Source organism: Perissodus microlepis, chromosome 18 (assembly GCF_051167445.1).
Source record: "Perissodus microlepis isolate ML-2025 ecotype Zambia chromosome 18, ASM5116744v1, whole genome shotgun sequence".
NCBI lineage: Eukaryota > Metazoa > Chordata > Actinopteri > Cichliformes > Cichlidae > Perissodus > Perissodus microlepis.
The window spans coordinates 27,541,406-27,562,350 of record NC_140478.1 but is presented as its reverse complement, the minus strand read 5'-3'; the positions used below and the strand labels follow the sequence as shown (position 1 = coordinate 27,562,350).

Genomic DNA, 20,945 nt, shown 5'->3' with positions numbered 1-20,945 from the left:
ATACAGAAGAGAGAATATTCAACTCCCCCTCAGTGACCTAACAAACAGCCTGAAAAATGTTGTGCAAATTTTGAAGAGATGGGGTTTATATAATAACCCCAGATGCAGGGGAATAAGTACAGAATACAGATTATGAAGCAACACTTGACAACAAGGAGAAAAGATGAACCTAAATGTTAACAGGAGGCATGCTTAATTAATTCAGAAGTTTAACCCATCACAGAGTTTCTTAACCACCAGCTAACTATATCCAACAGGTAAGGGAACAGTTAGCAGCCAGGCTGCCCTTGAGACCGAGATAACAGAAACCAGATAGTCATCCAATTCAAAAGCTTAAATGCACACAGTGTTTCTTAACACTCCTACATCTTCCCTTCAGATCAAAGGAACTGACCTGCACTATAAATAAGCAGAACGACCTTTCAACTGAGACTGACCTTTTTCAGGCCTCACTGAGTTAGTGAGACTTCACCAAAAGGAGAGGTTACCTCCAAAATATTCCATAATGTATGAAGTTATGGACTGTGTTAACAAAGCTGCAATCAAAATTGAACTGTACATAATGAAAAGGATACTGCTGCGCATACATCTAATCATGAAAGTCGGTGTTCGATACAGGCTGTGTCAGAAGCGTAAGAAAGTGAACTCAGATGACAAAGTCACTGAAGGAGGTCTTTCAATGCAACAGAGCAGCAGAGCCACATTAGTAACTCTTTTCAATGGCCTTTAATGTTCACAAAACAGTGTGTGGCTCTGTTTTGATACGAAACGACAGCTTTTAATGGCAGCAAGTTTCTATCACTCACCCAGCTAGTTCCACCTCCCTGTCCTTTGGCAAACAGGAGCGTTGAACCTTGGAGGACAGTCCAGGAAGAAGTCCAGTTCTTCCTGTAATGGATGTAAATAATAATAATAATAATAATAATAATAATAGTAACAAAAAAAACATACTTCATGTACTTTAAACAAGTGCTGAGATTAGAGCCAACTACATCATGTACATGCAAGACAGAAAAGAATTGAAAGCTGCCCTTTGAACTGGAGAAACATTCACAGGATCATTTCTATTGTTAATTTACTGAGAGTACTTAACTGCCTCCTTTTTTGTTTTTCAATCTTTTTGTCCTCTACTCATCCGACAGGGTAAAAGACTGACATAGTCACTTTAACATCACCCACAAGTTTATGAAGTCTAGTTTTAAAGTCTTGAGATAAGCATCGTTGCCATCAGCATCGCCGTCTTGCTTTTGAAGCGAATGTGATGAACAAGGGGTGGGTCTAACTGTGAAACTCTGGCCAGTGACTTGCCCATCAGAAACCAAATAGTATAACCTGGATACGTCCTTTCTGACCCTTAGAGTGACCAGCATGTACCAAACAGACTTCAGTATGACCTGAGAGGAGTGACTGAGGACATTAACTCATCTGGAAAATGTTTACCGAGGTGAAATGTATGAGCCGATTTCTCGTATACTTCGATAGGATCTTAAGTCTTTTTGCAGCCTTTTATTAGCTATCCTCCTTGTGGCTAATAAAAAGAATGCAAGTTCAGGTTCTTCTACATTTGCTTCACTTTTCATAGAAAGAAGCTACGTCCATTTAATTTATTTTTTTTCTAATGGCGTCTATAGCCTGTATTTCAAGTGGTGTAACAAAATAATTTCCAAAATATTGGAAAAACAGTATCGTGTGTCATGCTGCATTGTTTGGAATTCATAAAAAAAAAGTAATGACAGCATGCATCAATCTTTAAGTTACTCAGTTTATCATTACAAAGAAACCCTAATGTGGTAAATGAAAGAAAAAAATAAAACATGACAGCACATCTGCAAGGGCTAAACGCATTACATCAGCGTCGCATAGCAGGCTGTGATACTCATACGGGAAGAAGTTCAAAAAAGCTTCTAAGATAGACTACCATGCCGTGGATGACTCAGAACCTACACAGACAGGCTGTGAAATATTTGACAGCAAAGAGATGTCCTAACAGCAGCATGGTGTCCAGAGACTACAGAACGTCAAACATTCAATAATGATGGGCAAAATACCTCTGCTGAGCAGGTAGGTCCTTTATTCAACTTCCTCTCACAAAAAGTGAGAGCAAAGGATACCGCTGACTGACATTACAGGGTTGGTAAATGCTTTCAAGGGTTACCTAGGCAACTGGAGTCTGACCAACCATCAGCCACAAAGTAATACATAAGTTAATTGTTTCCAGTGTGGACCCTCTTTGAGAAGGCAGATTAATTTGGACAAATTGTGGCCTATTTTTAACAACACAATGATTCCTGGTGCAACTTACAGGGAAATGTGCAAAAAAGCATTTATTATTATTTTTTAAATCATGAGGGGACTAGCCTAATAAGAAAGACCCTCTGCTGTGCTGATAATAATACTGAGTCAGTATTACTCACTGGGGTTGGGTTTTCTCTATAGTTCAATTGTCCTATCATCCCCCTGCGGCACTGCTGGCATGGCGGCAGAGAAGGTTAATGTACACCTAATAAGAGTAGTGATATCCAACCTCCATAATGCACAATGTGTAAGCGACAAACAGGAGCGTCGGGTGTTATGAAACATTTACACACTGACAATGTACAATGTTGACTGATTTGGCTGACCACGATTATTTGATGTAGTGGTAGAGATATCAGCTGAAGAGCTAAAATGGTGTTAAGTCACAACATTAGCTGGTTCTGTAGTTTAGTTCTACTAAATAATTCAGTTTTTTTCACTGTGTAAAATATTTCACTTGTCTCTCCTACAGTCTTCATTGCATCATCACACACAGCAGAGTCGTTCACCAACAAAAATAAAGGAGACGAGTTAAACGAGTACCTCTGCAAATACATTGTTGCCTGAAGCTCCATTTAAAAAGCAAATAAATAAATCCAATAGTCATAAATAGGCATCAGCTTTTTCACACACACTAAAGGACTGAAAAGTCCAGGTACGAACCCATTTACATGCAAGCCCAAATCTGTGTCACAAATGTTGGTTATATGTGGAGACATGACCTGAAACTATGGCGAGGCAGCTTCAGTTTATTTTTAATCTCATATATTGATATTCATTAATGGGTAATGGAGAAATTGACTGGCAAACTCATCAATCCCTTTAACCATAATCATCATGCTACTTACTACTACTTACCGCACTTTCTTGCCATTTTCAGTGACCTTTGTCACATTCAGAAGTCCACATTTTTCAGATGGCTGCAGAGGGGGAAAAAAATTAATACACAGTTTTAACATTGATTAATTTTGATAATTCCCACAAAAAGAGACAGAGAGAGATGCTGTTTAATCTTGGTTGCTACTGCCGTACAAAAACACCACCGCCACCACCAAATATCCCACCACCAGAATAATAACAGCCTTCAGCATGCAGGAAAAAAATCCAAAAAACTACTATACCACTTTTCTGAAAGGCAGAATTCACACACTGAATGAAAATGTTTTAGAATAAACTAACGTTAAAACTACTTGTGCAACATTCAGACAAACACGGTGATTTTTGGTGAATTAACCAACTCAGGAAAACAATTTCTGACAATATAAACACTTCTGTGTGATTAACCAAGGTGAAGAAATGCTTTTATAATCCACAGTGCTGCTTATTAACAGGATTTCCTACACAGGTTTAAGGTATTTGTTCAATTGGACTTTAGTTTTCCTTCAGGATGTTGAGCTTCTTTTATTTAACTGGGACAAAGACCTGTGCAGGAAACCTGCCATACAACATGTGTCACCATCCAACAGTCTGAGACCACGTTAAATCCCTGCAGGAGGTGAAGAAGGTGAGGTTAGTGGTGAGTACTAACAGAGGCGGGGGGCTTGGGAGACGAAGGGCAGGAGTCAGAGTCAGGAGAGGGGGGCTTGAGACCCAAAGGAGCATCCTGGTCAGGAGACAGGGATGAAAAAAAGAAACAATGTCAAATGGGCTAACAAAAGAAGGTTAATGAGAAAATGATGCAAGGTTAAGGAGACGCGGACAACTGAAAGAGGGTGATGGTAATTAGCAGTGAGATTATAATGTGTGTCTAGTACCTGTGTGTTTTCCAGGAGACACAAAAGGATTATTAATTAAGATGTGGATGCAACTACAGTTTCTATGAGGTTTCATGCAGCTACAACTACTTCATGTTCAGGCTAATCAGTACATTTTAAAGACAATCATCCAACATTGCTGCAAAAGTCCAGTTTGTGATTAATACAAATTATTTAAATTAAAAATAAAATCAACTGAGAGTGAGAAAGGAGGTTTAATAATCACTCCGGTTGTGTGATTACGGTCATGCAGGCTGAAGGAACAGACACTGATTGATCAGGGTGACAGGCTACTGACTTGGTGTTTGTATGGATGTGGGCGTGCAGAGCCTGATCGGAAACGCCTGGTTTTTAACAGCCGCTGCAAAGCAATCAGTCTACAACTGAAAATCTTAGCTCAACAAATATCTCGGTCTATTTTTAAATCCAGGTGCAGCAGGAAACCTTAAGGATAAGTAAGGTGCATGAGACTAACAGTACAATTTGTTGTATAGGGGTGTCAGACCTTGTCAGCTGGGTCCTGGACGTAGGCGCTATGTCTCCACTTGGTCAGGACGATGGGCTCCACATTTCTTCTGTCTAGACTGCGGGTCTTTGGAGCATCCCCAGAGGGTTGGGGAGGGGAGTGGTTGTACTTCATTGAAGAAACAAAGAATTGCATGACTTCAGTATACCTATAAAACCATTTTTTCCTTAACAAAAAAAAAAAAAAAAAAAAAAAAAAAAAAAGCCCTTGCAATAATATATTAAATTATTAGGTGCAGTAGAGGTGTCGCAACTATTCTCTAGTTATCTCTTGTTGCATTGAAATATGAAGCTTTACCGCCCCATCACGTGTGGTCCATCCTGTGCGGTTGTGCAGCACGTACACTGTGCTCACCTGTACAACAGGTCAGTACGCCATTAATTCTCATCGCGCAACTGTTTTAGCGTCTCACCTTTGGCAGCTCCCATTCTGACCTGGAGCCGTCTGCACTGTAGTAATAAGGTCTTCCCTGGTCATCAACGTGCTTTAACCACTGAGCAGACACACCGGAGAAAAATCATTCAGTGGTTTGAATCCTAAAAATTTATTTTATTTATATATTAATTTTCAGCCTTCTGTTATATTGTCTTGATTGAGATTTTATTCATTTATTTTCTGAGTAGATTTGACCTAATTGGGTTTCCTTTTAGTTACACATAAAAGCCATTAAAACAAATTATGACAATAAGAAAATAATAGGTAAAAGTGTGTATAGTTTGGTATCATCATAGTTTCCTTGTTAACAGGAAACATTTGTGCTGTGCCCCCCAAGCAGAACTTTCCTGCAAATCAAATCAAAACCCGCTCCCACGTGCAGTCCCAGAAACCCCCTGCAGTAAAGACAGATTGGAGCGGTGCAGCCGGTACCTTCTCGTTAGTATAGTCACTGACGTACAGCGTGTGACCGTACTCGTCCATCTCCTCCGACCAACCACGTGGCGGCGAGCCATATTGGCTGTCTGACTGGCTAGAGTAGGTAGAGTAGGTACTGAAGCAGGTGTCCTCCGATGACAGAGGCTGCAGTCGACCAATAGAAAGCGAGAGAAAGGGGAGGAAAGACGGCGAGAGCGAGAGAGGGGTGGTCTGCCATTTGTTTAAAAAAAAAAAAAAAAAAAAAAGAGAGAGAAAGAGACAGGAGAGGGCAAATTTCACCACAGCGTTGGAGAGAAGAAAAGACAGTCATGCACCCAGAAACAATAAATCATCCGTAAAACACCCAACACCAGTTTGATTCAGTACAGAGACCCAGAAACGTCAACAGAGCGCTAAAAATGTTCTTGCTTGATTTTGGCCAGTAATGAAGGCAGCTCCCGCACTGTGGCACAGAACAGATGAGGGGACAGTGCCTGCGTTGGGCCTGTAGGTGGCAGTGTGGTGCAGTCATTTAATGAAACAGAGGCTGAGTCAGTATTAGAGATGACTCAGGGGTATGTGGTAAGTCACTAGCGCGTGTGTGTATGTGTGTGAGCTGATTATAAAAATAGTCATTCACTGTTGATCAGCTGTAGTCATCTCATTTGAACTGAAATACAGCATTGTGGACTTTTACTCATAGCTTTTCAAGGACAAATCATTCTGTTGTTGCGTCAGAAAGAAAACAAGAACTTTCATTATCTCCGAGATATATTCTGTCTGATAATCCAAATCTCCCAAAACAATCTGGCGGGGCTGAAAGAGCAATTTTGCAGTTGCCTCCATCTGTCTACGCGTATAGCAATGTGAGTGAGAAGACAGCCACAATATGTGATGAAGTACTGCCACGGCATATTTGTTTTCAGTTTAATATTTGTCTCTGACTCATGCTCTGACGCTGGGTGAGTATATATGAACAACTTCTGTGTACAAGCGGGTTTATGTAACTGTGTGCTTGTGAGAACCAGTTTGACTTTGTCAACATTTTTGCAACATCAGGTGATTAATGGCTCACCTGTTCGAAGGTTCAACAGTAACATTTCCGAGTTCATGTTGTTATAAAAATTGATGCGATAACAATTGGGACTTAATTTAGATTAAAGGATTTAATAAAATATAAACTTTGTCAGAAGAACTGTATAAAGGCTGGCTGCACCTGCTTTATTTTAATGCTTATTTAAAAGGGACAGTACATATTAATTATGCAGTGATTGATCAGAGGCTTACATGTGTGGGAAAAAGAGGAAAAGGACCGGACCCTTTATGATCTCTACTTTACACTTCTCAGATTCTTACAGCCTGCATTTCGACCTGACTTGTAGACGGCTGTCTACTATGTTTCTGCTGATTTTCAAGATAAAAATACATAAAATGAAAAAAACAGCTATCTAAAGCATTTTTACAGTACCAATGATGTGATGGGCAGTTTCACGTCACTTTTATGTGCTCTTGCTGGGTGTTAAACAATTTGAACTTGCTCCAAACATTTTGATCATCTTATAGGCTTACTCATAGTCCAAGCAGCTGCTTATATTTCTATTTGTTACTGTTTACCAAAATATCTATGGTTACCAAAATGTCATATATTGCATTTGCAAATCAGACTGGATTCAATGAAACTGCTGCACATTTCACAGCAACACAACTCATTATTAAAATGTATTGTTATCCATCATTTCACATATTAAGCATTTAAAATGATGTAGATAAATATATCATCTGTAAATATATCACCTTAAATTGAATGCAATTTGGTAGTTTGAGACTGTCTCCATGTCCAACACAAACTGTATTGGTGCATTTCTTAGCATTAACTTGTACTGTCTACTTTTCATTCTAATTTGATGACTTGACTGTGACCCAGCTCACAGTCACTCCATGTTTTCATGCCTCAGTTTCTTATTTTTCTCAGAGAGCCGATCCTCAGATTTCTGCACAACCACCATGCAGAGGTGCCTGCATGAAAGGACCCACTCTGTGAGATGTTTACCATAAAATGGTTTCTTTGATATTAGGGGGGGGAAACAAGCCTAATGTTATGTTTTCATATTTATTCACGAGGCTATGTCACTGCTTGTTAAAACTCAAAGTAATGCATCTTGATACTAGGGCACATGGCTCAGGAAAAGGCAACCCAAAAGTGTTGCCAATGCTCGCGATACTTCACGAACCTCCACTACGGTAAATTGCGTTTACCTCTGAGCTCTCTCCGGTGCTGTGGCTCTCTCCTTGCAAGTTTCTGGTGCTATTGTCCCTGGTTCGAGGTGGCTTCCAGGTCCTCTCCTGGGTGGCGCGATTGTAGTAGAAGTGCCTACCATTCTGGTCCTTATGGGTCTCCCAGTCTCCAACCACATGGAGCGGGGAGCCAGAGGGCAGAGGGGGCTGGGTAGACTGGGTGATCTTCAGTTCCTGGAGGTTGCTGTAGACGGGTGACTCGGGGCGGCCCTGGCCAGAAGACACAGTCTAAGGAAGGGAAAAAAGAAAGAGGGAACTGTGATTCATCTGTGACTGGATGTAAGTCTGTTACATAAAGGTTTCTGGACAGTGAGTGAAGGGGCATGATGTAAAATATTCACAGCTTTCAGGCTGTAAATCACCAGCTGCACGCACAAGCTGGTAGACATTTTCATTTGAATCATTTTAGAACGGCACGTACATCAAACAGCTCACCCCCACACTCCATTCCTACAGAGTTTCATCTTCACAGTAGGTTTGAGGTTTACTCTACTCTCTCAGCTGCACTGGAGCATTGAGTAACTGACTAAAGTCAGAGAGAAATTACAAGCTCTACTTCAAGGCTTTGTGAGCTGTGGAGGAGCAGATCATTGAATGAACTTGGAGAAGGACAAGGGAAGGAAGTTGCTGCTGTTATACAACTGGGAGTGGCAATAACCCATGTCAGGTAGAAAAGAGGAAGTTAAACTAGCTCAAGATGCATCCTAAACACTGGGATGAGAGTTTGTCCAACCTCATCTGAACAACTCTGAACACAGAAAAGGACTGTTACTGGTTACTGGCAAACCCTAATGTGTTGATTGACATTTTTACTTAAAAACTAACTGGATAACTGCTAACGATAAGAATTCCTTTTTAACTTGCATTGTCCCCCCCTGTACACATCATTCAGAAGAAGAAGTTTCTGCAGACAGTGAAAAATGATACTGGCTGGACTGAGCTATTCAAGTTCACAAGGAAAATATGCGTTACGTTTCAGATCCTGTTTTAATTTCAACATGCAGCAATCAGGTCATGATACTTATACACTTACAAAAATGTTCCTGTATAACAAGCTGGAAAACCTGACCAACCATGACTCAAATGTTTTTAAGGGTGAGTCTGTAACCGTCACTTTAACCAGTGGCAAACATGATTACAACTCTAACCTCCTAAGAACGTAAAATATGGTGATATTCAAGTGCCATGTGAACAAGAGAGCTCCTGTTCAGTCAAAGAAGAACATTTCTATTGCTGTGTAGTACAGCTCTGCTCTAATGACAGAGCATCCTTTAAAACCCAGATGAACCAGTGATCCAGTCAATGGGCTTCTTGTCATGATTATTTCATGTTGGCATTACAAAGAAGGAGCGCGGCTGCAGAGCGACAGGGCAGACAGAGGCATGAATAATGCCAGTGCCCTGAGGCCTCCGAACGTTGGCTCTGTGATGTTTTTATTGCATGGGAATCAATGGGGATGAAATATGCAGGAGCCAAGCAAACAGCTGGAGGTACCAAGGAGAACTTGATATTCAGTAGGAGCCTCAGATGAGTGCTAGCTGTTCAATACAGTATCACAGCACCACAATATACATACTGTATCTTATTATATAATTAAAACAGTTTCATCCCTCTATTTGTGAAAACATTTCACAGAAGTCCAAACTTTCTTTAAAAGTTTCTGACCACGCGGGTTATCAAGCAAAGCTCTAGATTTCAAAGTTACAGCCAGCATTCAGTAGAAAGCCTCTGCAATGCTGAGCAAATTTACACCCATTAATTAAAATGCACGACAAATTACCTCCAGTGGTTGACAAATAGTAAATACGTCATCCTCTTCATGGACTGAAATGGCTCGCGAAAAACGTTTCATCAAACGGATCACTGCCATCGTCCCTGTTTAGTATTTTGAGTGATTTGATTGAAGCTGTCAGTCTGCTTTACTGCATGCAGCGTGCAACACTGGTGACTGTTCTGTGGTCTTCCTGCATAATGCTGCACAAACATGTGATTTAGTGCATGGATCTGTCAAAGGGGAAGTCCTGGTAGTCAATCGACCGTTAAAAAGCCACAGAGGTGGTCGCCCACTTCAGTTTTGGCCACGAAAAACACAGTTTCCTCAAGGCTGCTCGGAAATTTAAGCTTAAGTGGAAAAAAAAGACAACTCTGCGAATTCAACAAAGCAGTGTTGTTTTGTTTTTTCTACTAGCAGTACAGCAACAAGCCACATGCGATCCATGCATGTAATGTAGGTAAAAAAAAAGGCTATTTTCCTTGATACACAGCAACTATCATGTCTCAGTGCCTTAAGTGCATTTATTTTGTTTCATTTGTTTAATTGAAGCTGGATCAAACGTTAGCTTCACTGCACTTTGGCAGGCCAGAGTCTTCTTTGTTATTATAGGCTTTTATCAAACGAAGGAGGATATTTAGATGATGGTGATTTTTGTCACTTCTGATTATATGTGATATACATCCACATCCTTTCACTGCTATTACCTCCATGTAAATGACTATATGCGTGTAACACTCTGCATACTCCATCAAATCTGTGCAGGACAAGTAGACACTTTGTGTATTACTGCCAGACCAAAGGGTTGTATTTTTAAAAGAGATGAGAAGTTCTAATGAAACAGAAAACAAGAGTTTGTTTTTGTATCAATACTGTAAAAACACAAGAATAAAAATCCCCTTCATGCCTGTACCAATCTGAGCATCTCAGGAAAAGAACAGCATGATTATCACCAAAGCTGTATATGCTCTATCAAATAAACCCCTATTATGTAACTAAAGTCTTTACTGCCAGGTTGGCTCATTAAAAATGCACAGGGAGTCTCTTAACTCTGTTAAAGCAGCAGTATATCCCTGAGCAGCTGGTGCTGGACATCTGGTGTTATCAGACTGACCAGCTAATCAATACGGAGCTCTGAAGCCACTGAACATTAAGAGGTTGACCTCTCAGTATGAGGAAGCTGCTCTCTTTGTCAGTACACTGTGCTTTAAGTACAGGTTGCAATGGAGTCAGGTGTCAGCACCTATGCACATTTTCTGCAGGGATTCCTGCAGTGAAATATCCGAAATAAAGTGCTCGCTGTGACATTTTTATGAAGCATAAAATTAGGAGGTTGTGTATTTATGAGTAACCCTAGTGTTTAAAGTGCCATCTTATAATACAGACAATAAAAGGAGAGCTTGTATAATGCATCCGATGCAGCTCAGTGGGTGAACAGCTGATTAAGTTTGCTTTGCCACAATAAATCTGAGCCACTTGCGTGTCAATGCCAGGAACACAGAAAACCTCTACAGTTTACAAGCTGGTAAAAGTGGAAACAAGTGTGGCCTTTGTAGTTATTGCAGGTGGGCTGTGAGAAGTATTTTAGAACAAATGATAAACATTTTTAATGTTTAATTCTTTAATTCTGTCTGAAATGACCATGAACATTTATGATTAAATAAATTAAAGTAAAACAAAAATAAGGAATCATGGGAAATTAAGCAGGCAAATTAAATTAAGAAGAAAGAACCCATTTTAGTGTGCAGCACTCCTAAGTTTGGAAATGCTACACTATCAGAAACATTTAACGATGTTTTATGTTCTTCCTTGTGGAGGAAAATCAAATATTTCCCAAAACAAATATTTCCAAATATGACGGTGGTCATTTTCAGAGACGGCACGAACAGAAATCATTAAGAAACCAAACTGTGGGGAGAAAGAGGGCAATCGTGGCTCAAGAGTTGGGAGTCCACCTTGTAATCGGAAGGTTGCTGGTTCGAGCCCCGGCTTGGACACTGTGTCCACCAGTTGCCTACTGGTGGTGGTCAGAGGGCCTGGTGGCGCCAGAGTCCGGCAGCCTCGCCTCTGTCAGTGCGCCCCAGGGTGGCTGTGGCTACAATGTAGCTTGACATCACCAGTGTGTGAATGTGTGCGTGAATGGGTGAATGATTGGATGTGTAAAGCGCTTTGGGGTCCTTAGGGACTAGTAAAGCGCTATACAAATACAGGCCATTTACCATTTTACACAGAGCCGATGATTACACAGGCTGACCAAACCACAGTTCCACCAGAAGTTAAGTACAACCACAGCACCCGGTGTACAGGCCACAGTCTGAGCCTGAGGGTTCACTACACAGCAGCAGCCAATTAACAGTTCTGATTGCAGCTCAGCATCTTAATTTCCTATTATAGACCAGAGCACCGCTTAATGGGTGGAGAAACGAAAGGGACTCTGAGTGATGCTGCCAGTTCTAAATTTACAGTCTTATCAGCACAGCCTGCAGTCTGAATAATAACCACCCGGCCCAGTGTTATTCAGCTCAGAGATAAACCGCATCAGGACCAGGAAAAACAGAAGAACCTAAGACTCCGCTTCAGGCAGTGAATCCATCAGCGCTAACACTGGAGAGAACTGGCTGCAGATGCTTTGGCATCACACTGTTTATATTTAGACTCGTCTGCTGAGAGATCCAGAGCAGTGTGTTTATTTTATGCAAAGTTATCCTGGTTCTCGTAAATTTGGGGTCAACTGTAAAACTGCTCAGCTGCTTTTCAAAAACAAATGTCTGGTGAAGTTAGTGTCAATGCTCAATTCTGTTGTTTCTAGTCAAATGATTTCAGCAACACTGAAAACAGATCAATGTGCAACACTGTGATCATGACTACAAACTGATGATTACAGATATATATATAGATATATATAGATATATATATATAGATATAGATATATATATATAGATAGATATATAGATAGATATATAGATAGATAGATAGATAGATATATATATATATAGATATATATATCTATATCTATATATATATATCTATATCTATATATATATATCTATATCTATATATATATATCTATATCTATATATATATATCTATATATATCTATATCTATATATCTATATATATCTATATCTATCTATATCTATCTATATCTATATATATCTATATATATATATCTATATATATATAGATATAGATATATATAGATATAGATATATATATATTTTAATATTAGGCCTGCACAATAAATCGAAAATTTATTGTCATCGCGATATCAGCCTGTGCGATGGGCCCATCGCAAAAGACGGCGTAAACTGCGATAATTGGGTACCTTAAAATGTTTACACACGTGCTTTAAAGAATTTACCAATCAAAGAAACCCCTTTACACATTTGACCAGTCGAATAGAGCCCTTCACAGCATTAACCAATCAAATGGATTAGAGGCCCGCCTCCTACGCAGGTGGGGAGCGAACAACGCTGCAGCAACGAGTCAGAGTTGTAAAGGCTGCGAGCGAGACACATGACGAGAACGCTACTGACTATGAACTCGTGCCTAAAAAAAAAAAAAAAAAAAAAATAGTACCTCGCTTATTTGTAGGTAGACAGGGCTAGCCAAACAAAGGTTGCTAATGTTAAGACAAAGAGCGCAGCAGTTCAACAGCCGTCTCTGTATCAGAGTTTTTCAAGTGGAACTCCTTATGAGAAAACGTCGAAGCGCTACAAAGAAATAACAGAGGCCATTACACATTTTTGACAAAGACATGATGCCTATAAATACAGTTAGCAGAGAGGGCTTCACCAGTCTGATACATAAAGTGGACCGGAGATACCGCATCCCCTCACGAAACTACTTTTCACTCCACAAATGTACGAAACATGCCGCAAGACCGTCATGTTTGAACTGAGCCAAGCTGAAAACTACGCAAGCACTACAGTAAAGTTTCCTCTCCAGTTTTGACTTACATCATAACTACTTGGTGAGTGGTAAAATGATGAACAACTGCATTGAGATAATTTGCAGTATAATTTAAGTTATGTTTATTTAAAACTAATTCTAGAGACCGGGAAGGATGTCTTTCAGAATTCAAGCCTCAGAATTTTTTTTTTGGGCGGCAATGTTTCAATGTTAAAGTGCACTTTGTTGTTACACTGCTAACACAACGGCTTTCATTAAATAAAACTGTTGCAGTAAAACGGAAATTATGTATTCGTTTTTTGTTGTTGTTTTTTTTTTTTGCTATTTATTTTATCGCAAGTCATATCGTTATCGCAGTATTGATCACAGTTATCGCACATCGCAGGTTTTCCTAATATAGCCCTAATATATATATATATGTTCCTAAACTCATAGGCATCAGATAGTGATGCACACAAGCAGGACTATAACAGATACAACTACTCTATTCACAATAAAATAACAATACACATAAAAAATGCCATAAAAAAAAGTTCTTAAAAATGCCAATTATTCAGTGGTGAAATGTATCATTAGTTTCAGCCTTTTGAGGATTTTTTGTAATATTCACCATTCTGTTTCCACAGTTGCAGAAACACAGACAATCAAAGGTTAAGGTCGCACCGTCCTTTAGGTGGCAGCCTGACAACAAAGTTAAACCTAAAGAGACGTAGCAGTGATGCAGGAGGAATAGGAGGCAGAGGTGTGTCTGTCCACGTTTAACTCTTCTATTTGACACAGATGAACCTGCTCCGCCACATACCTGCAGGGATATGGGCCATGCAAACACAAACACACACAGGTACTTTGATGTGAATCAAGTGTGCGCGCTTGACTAGTGTGCACACATACAAGTGTGCACACATACAAGTGTGCACATGCACAATCATGCCCACAAAAACAAAAATAGACAGGCCGGCCCTTTCCCTCTTCTACTTCCTTGTCCATTCAGTTTTTTAGTTTCACTGGAGGGGGTTTTCACTGCAGTGGTCATGTTGGGTGGTTACAGTGTATTGCATAATGTAGTTGGAAGGGTGTTATAACATTTCTTTTTTGCACTAATGTAGCTGACGGAAGCAGAAAAACTCCCTATTTTTCTTCACATGTGGGATACAGGTTTCATGTTACAATGAAAAGTTCATGTTTTAATCATTTTTTTGATCCAAACAAAATTACCTTAAAGTGTTAAACAGTGTGTGGCTGTGTGCACATGCCAAAAAACACAGCTATCATAATAAAAATAATAGCAGCTGAAGATAAATCCATGATGTTAGCACAAGTTTATCCTCACTACATGAAGAAATTACAACTAAAAAAACCTCAAACAAATTTAAATAAAAGTGAAAGAACCCCCCCCACTTATGCTTTGTTTGTATTTTAGCTTAAGGTCCACTTTGGGATCAGTGTAGTTACTGGTATACTGGTAAAATTTAATTCACAGCTACATGTGACAGCTGAAACCAGCTAGGAAGCATGACAACACCTGATCGAAACAGGAAGAAAGGAGGCTATGTTAGAGCCGAGCTGATTACATCACAGATACTGCAACGCAGTGAGAACTTTACAGCATGAGCAGTGAACTAAACGTGACATTTTTTCTTCTGTAGGAATAACACAGAGGGAAAGGGAAACAATAAAAAACACAGAGGGAAGGAGCTTGCAATCAAAAATAACATTTAATGTGTCTGGAAAAGTTACAAAGACACCCGGACAAACCCCAGGATTGTAAAACACATGCTCATTGCAGCTTGATGCCTATTTCAGTCTAGTCTGAGGTAATCTCACCAAATATGACCCAACTGAATAATAAAGAACAGCAAACCATGGACAAACACACAGAAAGGCCTTGAAACACAGGCCCCACCCAAGATAGTTGCGCAACCCAAGAGAAGTGACATTCAACAGGAGAAAAGAGCAGACAATGCAGGGACAAAAAGAGAACAGCCTGAGGTGGGTTCAAGACCTGGGTGAACTCAAAATGCCTTCAGTATGTGGTACAGTTACAATGTTGTTTTTAATCACATGCCAAAAAAAACAAACAAAAAGAAGGTATAAATCGGTACTTTTCCCAGCATGCTACAGGATGTTCATTAATATTATTAAAGTCACTGATTTACAGTTATAACTTCAGATACGTGTTCAGTTCCTACAAATGGTCAATCTTATCCTTTTCAACAATACTATCCTACACCTTATAAATATCACATTTACAAATCCATCTTTAACTTAAAAAGGCTTCTTGGTATTTATTGCAGATAACTGAGCCGTCGTCTATATGTCACATTGGTATAAGCAAGGATTCACAAACTATTATGTACAGTCTCCAAACTCTTCTACCTAAGCTCAGTCTGCTGTCTTTTTCTCAGTGCCACCATCTCCAAGTACACATCATGGCTGGTCTCACCATCAGTTAAATTAATAGTGTAGGGTTAAAAAAAACTAACAAGTGAAAAATGCTTACTGCAGATTCTTTTATCTTGAGGTAACGTCTCCAAATTACTCATTTCAATTAATTTAACATGATAAGAGGAGAAAAAAAGCTAATCCTCACATTTACACAACTGAAACCAGTGAACCTGTGTAGTTTTAAGCATTTTTCCCCAGTGATGTGATTAATTACTACAACAATGTCAACATTCTGAATCAATTAATTATTTTAATTAATTAATTAATTTATTTTTAAATATGAGTCCCCACTGGGTTAGGTGCTGGATTTAAAAAAGAATTACAGGGAAATAAGTGGAAAAAATACCTTGTATAATTAATCAGTCAATCAAGGACGGCCAACTACTTAAACACAGTCCAATGGATAAGGCTGAACGTTATCCAAATATTGATGCCAATCTTTTCCATGGGGAACTAGGGAAATCTCTACAAGCTGATAAACCAGAGAAACTGTGAACATGTTATTTATTTTTTTTCATCCAATGCAGTAAAGTTCTCACACACATTAATGAGATTCATAAACAGAGGAACAAGTGAGCAGAAACAGGCTTGGTGTTACTCAGGGTCATCTATTCACCCAATGGGTTTGCAGCTGTGCCCACATTAACACATGTGTTCTTCTAATAAAGTCTAAAAATACAATGGGTAATATTTGAAGAGGTGCCTTAGGATAAAGGATGTGGATAGTGTTGTTTTTAGACTCTGCAGATGCCGATTAATCTTCTAATTTCATGTACCTGACTGGTCACAGCTGATGATGCTAATAATCCAGCACAGCGATTGTCTGAGAGCTGGAGGGGTCCATTAAGGACAGCTGGCATGTATAAATATTATATACAAAGGTGTGTGTGTGTGTGTGTGTGTGTGTGTGTGTGTGTGTGTGTGTGTGTGTGTGTTTATGTAAGAGGGTAGCAGGCAAGGGGGCAGGTGTGGTCACTGCTCAGGACACATAATGCAAATGGATGTGACTTCCGAAGATGTGTGCTCTATGTAGCTTTCTCCTCCAATCCGGGCTCCAGCAGAGGATTTAATGTTGTTATCTAACACACAGACATCGAGCCAACCATCCTGTTGCCAGGTAGGAAACGTTAGATATTTAAAGAGGGATTTTAAGAACAGCTAAGAGAAGTAGTCTTTTTTTTAGCCTGGAAAGTGCATTTGTTATCTTGGTTTTGAAAATGTATCAAAAAAAGAAATCCTTTAGACAAAAAGCATAAAAGGGAAAAACCAGATTGAAAAGATGATGTTTTCACCACAGAAAAGCAAGCCGTGGTTGAGATTATCCTATTCTGGGCTGCTTCATTGTATCTTAAATAGATAAATGGAGGACTGCATCATAGCAGGCTTTCAGACACTATCTAAATCACAACTGACTGATGCTGACATCTTGACGCCTGTTATCTCAATCCAGCTCTGTCAATCCAGCCAACACAGATGAGGAGGATGAAGATATGAAGCAAAGATACAGAGACTCTTCCTTATCTGTGCCGTCCTACTGCACAGCTAATCCCAGTCACAATATCATCCCACAGGCTTAGAGACCAGTTCGCTGAATCGGATTCTCAGCCACAATAAACAGAGCGCGTTATAAACCTGAGTAGGTTTCCTAAGAACACTAAGCTTGTCCAGAGTCTTTACAAAGTTTTGACTTTTTCCATAACATTTTGGATTACTGCGAAAAAATAAGGTTTGAGGTAAATAAAACTTTTTGATACATGTGCTGTACTGCAAGATAATCGCACACTGACGCCACTTTTATAACATGATAACATTAGGCTATCACAACTGCTAACCTCCTGTGTTTTCCGTAAAGCCAAATATGCCCAACAACATCTTTAGTCTTAGCATTTTTTTTATTTTTTTTTTTAATACAAAATTTGAAAATCTCTAAAACTTGAATCAACTGCAAATCTTACTCATATAACCACAGTAGGCAAACTGAAAGAGCCCAGATTGAGATGTGGGAACCGGAAGTGCAAATATGCTAACTCAAATCCAGGTGTTCACACTCAGGTCTGCTCCACTCTATTTAAACTACCCATTTAACTTAAGACGCTACAGCTCAGTGGACTGGATCTACTTTTATCAACCTGTTTTGCATTTATAAATTAACACACTCTCAGGCCTGAAGCAACAGTTTCCTACTGTTTGGTGCTTTTAAAAAAAACTTTATTAGCACAGCTGGGCATTAAATGCTTTGCTTAAAGACTCATTTAAATGGTGATGCATGGTTCACGAAAGAGAGAGAGTTTCTGGCCTATTTTCAATAATTTTTTTAACCTCATTATCTTCTGGTTACAAGACCACTACTATTCCAGCTGGCCTTAAAAAGCTTCAGCCACAGAGTTGCCTTAAAAAGCTAAAAAGCAAACAAAGCAGTTATTATGAGTCATTTTTTAAGGAGAGATTCTTAATTAATTCAACAAATTTCTGCACTGTTCTCTATTATGTATGATTTACGTGTGAAATTCTGGTGACTTTATCTCAATAAGGTGGTTTCACAGTGTGTCCCAGTGCCAACCCTTTCCTTCGAATAGCTTGTGTGATGCACAGCAGCAGGCTGCTGCTATGCTGAACAAATCACTCATGCGCCTTTAAATTAACCAAATTTCAACCTTGACAGTGAACTGTGAAAACTGCCCATGCAGACACTCTGAATGAGTCATGTCATCAGCATATATCAGTCAACTATAAATTGCAAATTTGAGCTTGTTTAGGAGGAAAGCAAATTTTGGGAATGTTTCCTTCCATGTAGATATGTGAGGTGTGGGTTTTAACTGGTTTTCACATAGCTTGTTGTTGGCAGTCAGTGTGTTTAAATGAACTTTAAACCTGCATTCCTGTTAATTGCTGCCAGGGGCTGACTACTGTGATTGTGAAAAGACCACAGAAGGTCAATGGGAAAATGGTCCCAGCCCAGACTTCTGTTTCTGATGAACTTATGGGCTTAGTCACTCCTTTAGGGTCATACTGAATAAAACATTTTCCAAACGTATTGTTTAGGTAATTGTTTATGTTAGAAAGGAGGATTATCAGGGGTATTTTCATTGGCTAATGACCTGTGTGACATGACTATGAAACAAAGCAAACGGAGAACGTAACATCACATTTGCAGGGGGGAGATGAAATGAACATATTATATATGAAAATCAAAAGAATCTATATTATTTTTTTAGTTAACACAGATAAAAAAAAAAAAAAGAAAACATAACAACCCCCCCCCCCCAAAAAAAAGAAACATATACATCTGTTGTATATGCCTCGCTCACCAAATCACAACTATTCATACAAGCACTTTTTTCCTATAGTTTTCTCTATCTATAATTTACATTTATTCGTACTCCAATGACCACATGAGCTACAGCCCAGCCATTATTGAGGAAATAGGACATACATATACACATACAAAGGCTACGATCATTACAGTAAGATGATGTAAACACGGCTTAGCTTTACTATGGGTTTCTTATACAAGCTGTACAGAACTATTAAAGATTCTTAGTTAAGCTCATTTGGGGAAAAAGTGCAGTTTTTCCTGCAGAAAATTAAACCCCTGAAAATTCTGCCTTTGTTGGTGCTATAATGGATCGCAAGTCAAAACTTTTATAATTTCTTTCAGTGGTTTTCTGCCAAGATTGACTTTTTGTGGTTAACGTAACAAATGCAGAAATGTCAGGGACAAAGCAAGCGGAGGTGGAGACAGCTACACTGACGAAAACATTTACTCGTCACTGCCAGCAGCAGAAAATGTCAACAGAGCTGCCCATACAGCATGCCAAACATTTCCTGCTGAACTGAAAATGGGAAAATGTGGTTTAAAGGGTTAGGGAGACAGTAAGAGAGGACACCTGCAGCTTTGTGCACCTGTCTGATCCTTTCTCTCAGCCTTTTAGGCCTTTTTTGTAGAACCGTTTATCACTGGTGCAATAACTCAATTTGTGGACCCCTCAGTCTTTTATCAAGCAAAAACTGACAAGCACATGCAGAATCAAGCTTCACTGTGTGTGTGTGTGTGTGTGTGTGTGTGTGTGTGTGTGTGTGTGTTTTACACCATTATAAATGAGTGTTCCGCAGACGGAGATTATCATTTTCTCGTAGTCAAGATAAACGTCTGACGTGCCAACAGGCTGTTGAAAGCAAACGAAGTCTTTAATTCACTGTCAGATACTGTTTAACCTCAGTGTGGCTGCAGCAGAACTCTGAATTGATTTGTGAGTGATGAGGCAGATGGCTGTGCATGTGTGTGCGCGCTGTTGTTGTAGTAATCTTTCGGCGACAGGCAGGACACGTTCGGTTCATTTCCCATTCAGCAGCAGAACATCAGAGAACATTAACGGGACACAGCCTGTTCTTCAACTAGAGTCCACTAAAACAACAATCACAACACATCTATCACAATTTGATCACATAAAACAACCAGTATGTAAACTATATGAACATATAATTCCCTTAAAATGCTCACAGTTAACCATGAATCAGACACGTTTCCAGCCTGGTACACTGTTCTAGTCTACATGGGTAATTCTCTGCTTTATGAAACTATGTGGGGTTAACACAGCCCAAAAGCCCATCCAAGAAATGTGTGCTTAGGTCTTCTCAGCAGATTAAATTAGCACCATTTTATTTTTATGTTAGCAGTAATCAACAGGTATCTCTGTCCATGTGATATACAAATACCATCTATGGTTGCCTTTCACAAGCCAAGTCACCTAAGCTAGCTTTGTTTATAGCATTCCACCTTCTTATGCCAACACTGTAACATCTGGCTTTGTAAAACAAAGATAGTAAATGTCACACTTTGACTTGAAAGGTAAATATACCATCTGTAAACACAGGTGAAAGGTCAATCTGAAAAACCTTACATTTTTCATTTCCAACTAAGATAAATCACTAACTTTTTTTGAACACCGAAACTTATTACAACCTTAAAAAAAAGCTAAAAATGAAGACATAAAATCTGATAAACCACTGAATACTGTACAGCCACGCTGTACACGTTTTGTCTGATCTTATTATGGACAGACACAGCTTCACTGTTGTGCACTCTGACCCAGCT

At 39.3% G+C, this 20,945-nt stretch overlaps 1 protein-coding gene across 5 annotated transcripts in view; it reads right to left on the bottom strand.

Annotated features, from left to right (window-relative positions):
- LOC146368063 (rho GTPase-activating protein 12-like) overlaps positions 1-20,945 on the bottom strand; it is a 63,587-nt gene that overhangs the window by 7,107 nt on the left and 35,535 nt on the right. For 3 of the 5 annotated variants that reach the window (XM_084911321.1, XM_084911317.1, XM_084911318.1), the window contains exons 3-9: positions 7,684-7,950; positions 5,443-5,658; positions 4,988-5,068; positions 4,555-4,683; positions 3,824-3,898; positions 3,154-3,215; positions 807-888 (exon numbers count right to left, since the gene is read on the bottom strand). In XM_084911321.1, the coding sequence (XP_084767447.1) occupies positions 807-888; positions 3,154-3,215; positions 3,824-3,898; positions 4,555-4,683; positions 4,988-5,068; positions 5,443-5,658; positions 7,684-7,950 (912 nt within the window). The remainder of the gene's footprint in view (positions 1-806; positions 889-3,153; positions 3,216-3,823; positions 3,899-4,554; positions 4,684-4,987; positions 5,069-5,442; positions 5,659-7,683; positions 7,951-20,945) is intronic. The other 2 variants (XM_084911319.1, XM_084911320.1) reach the window with 2 other exon arrangements.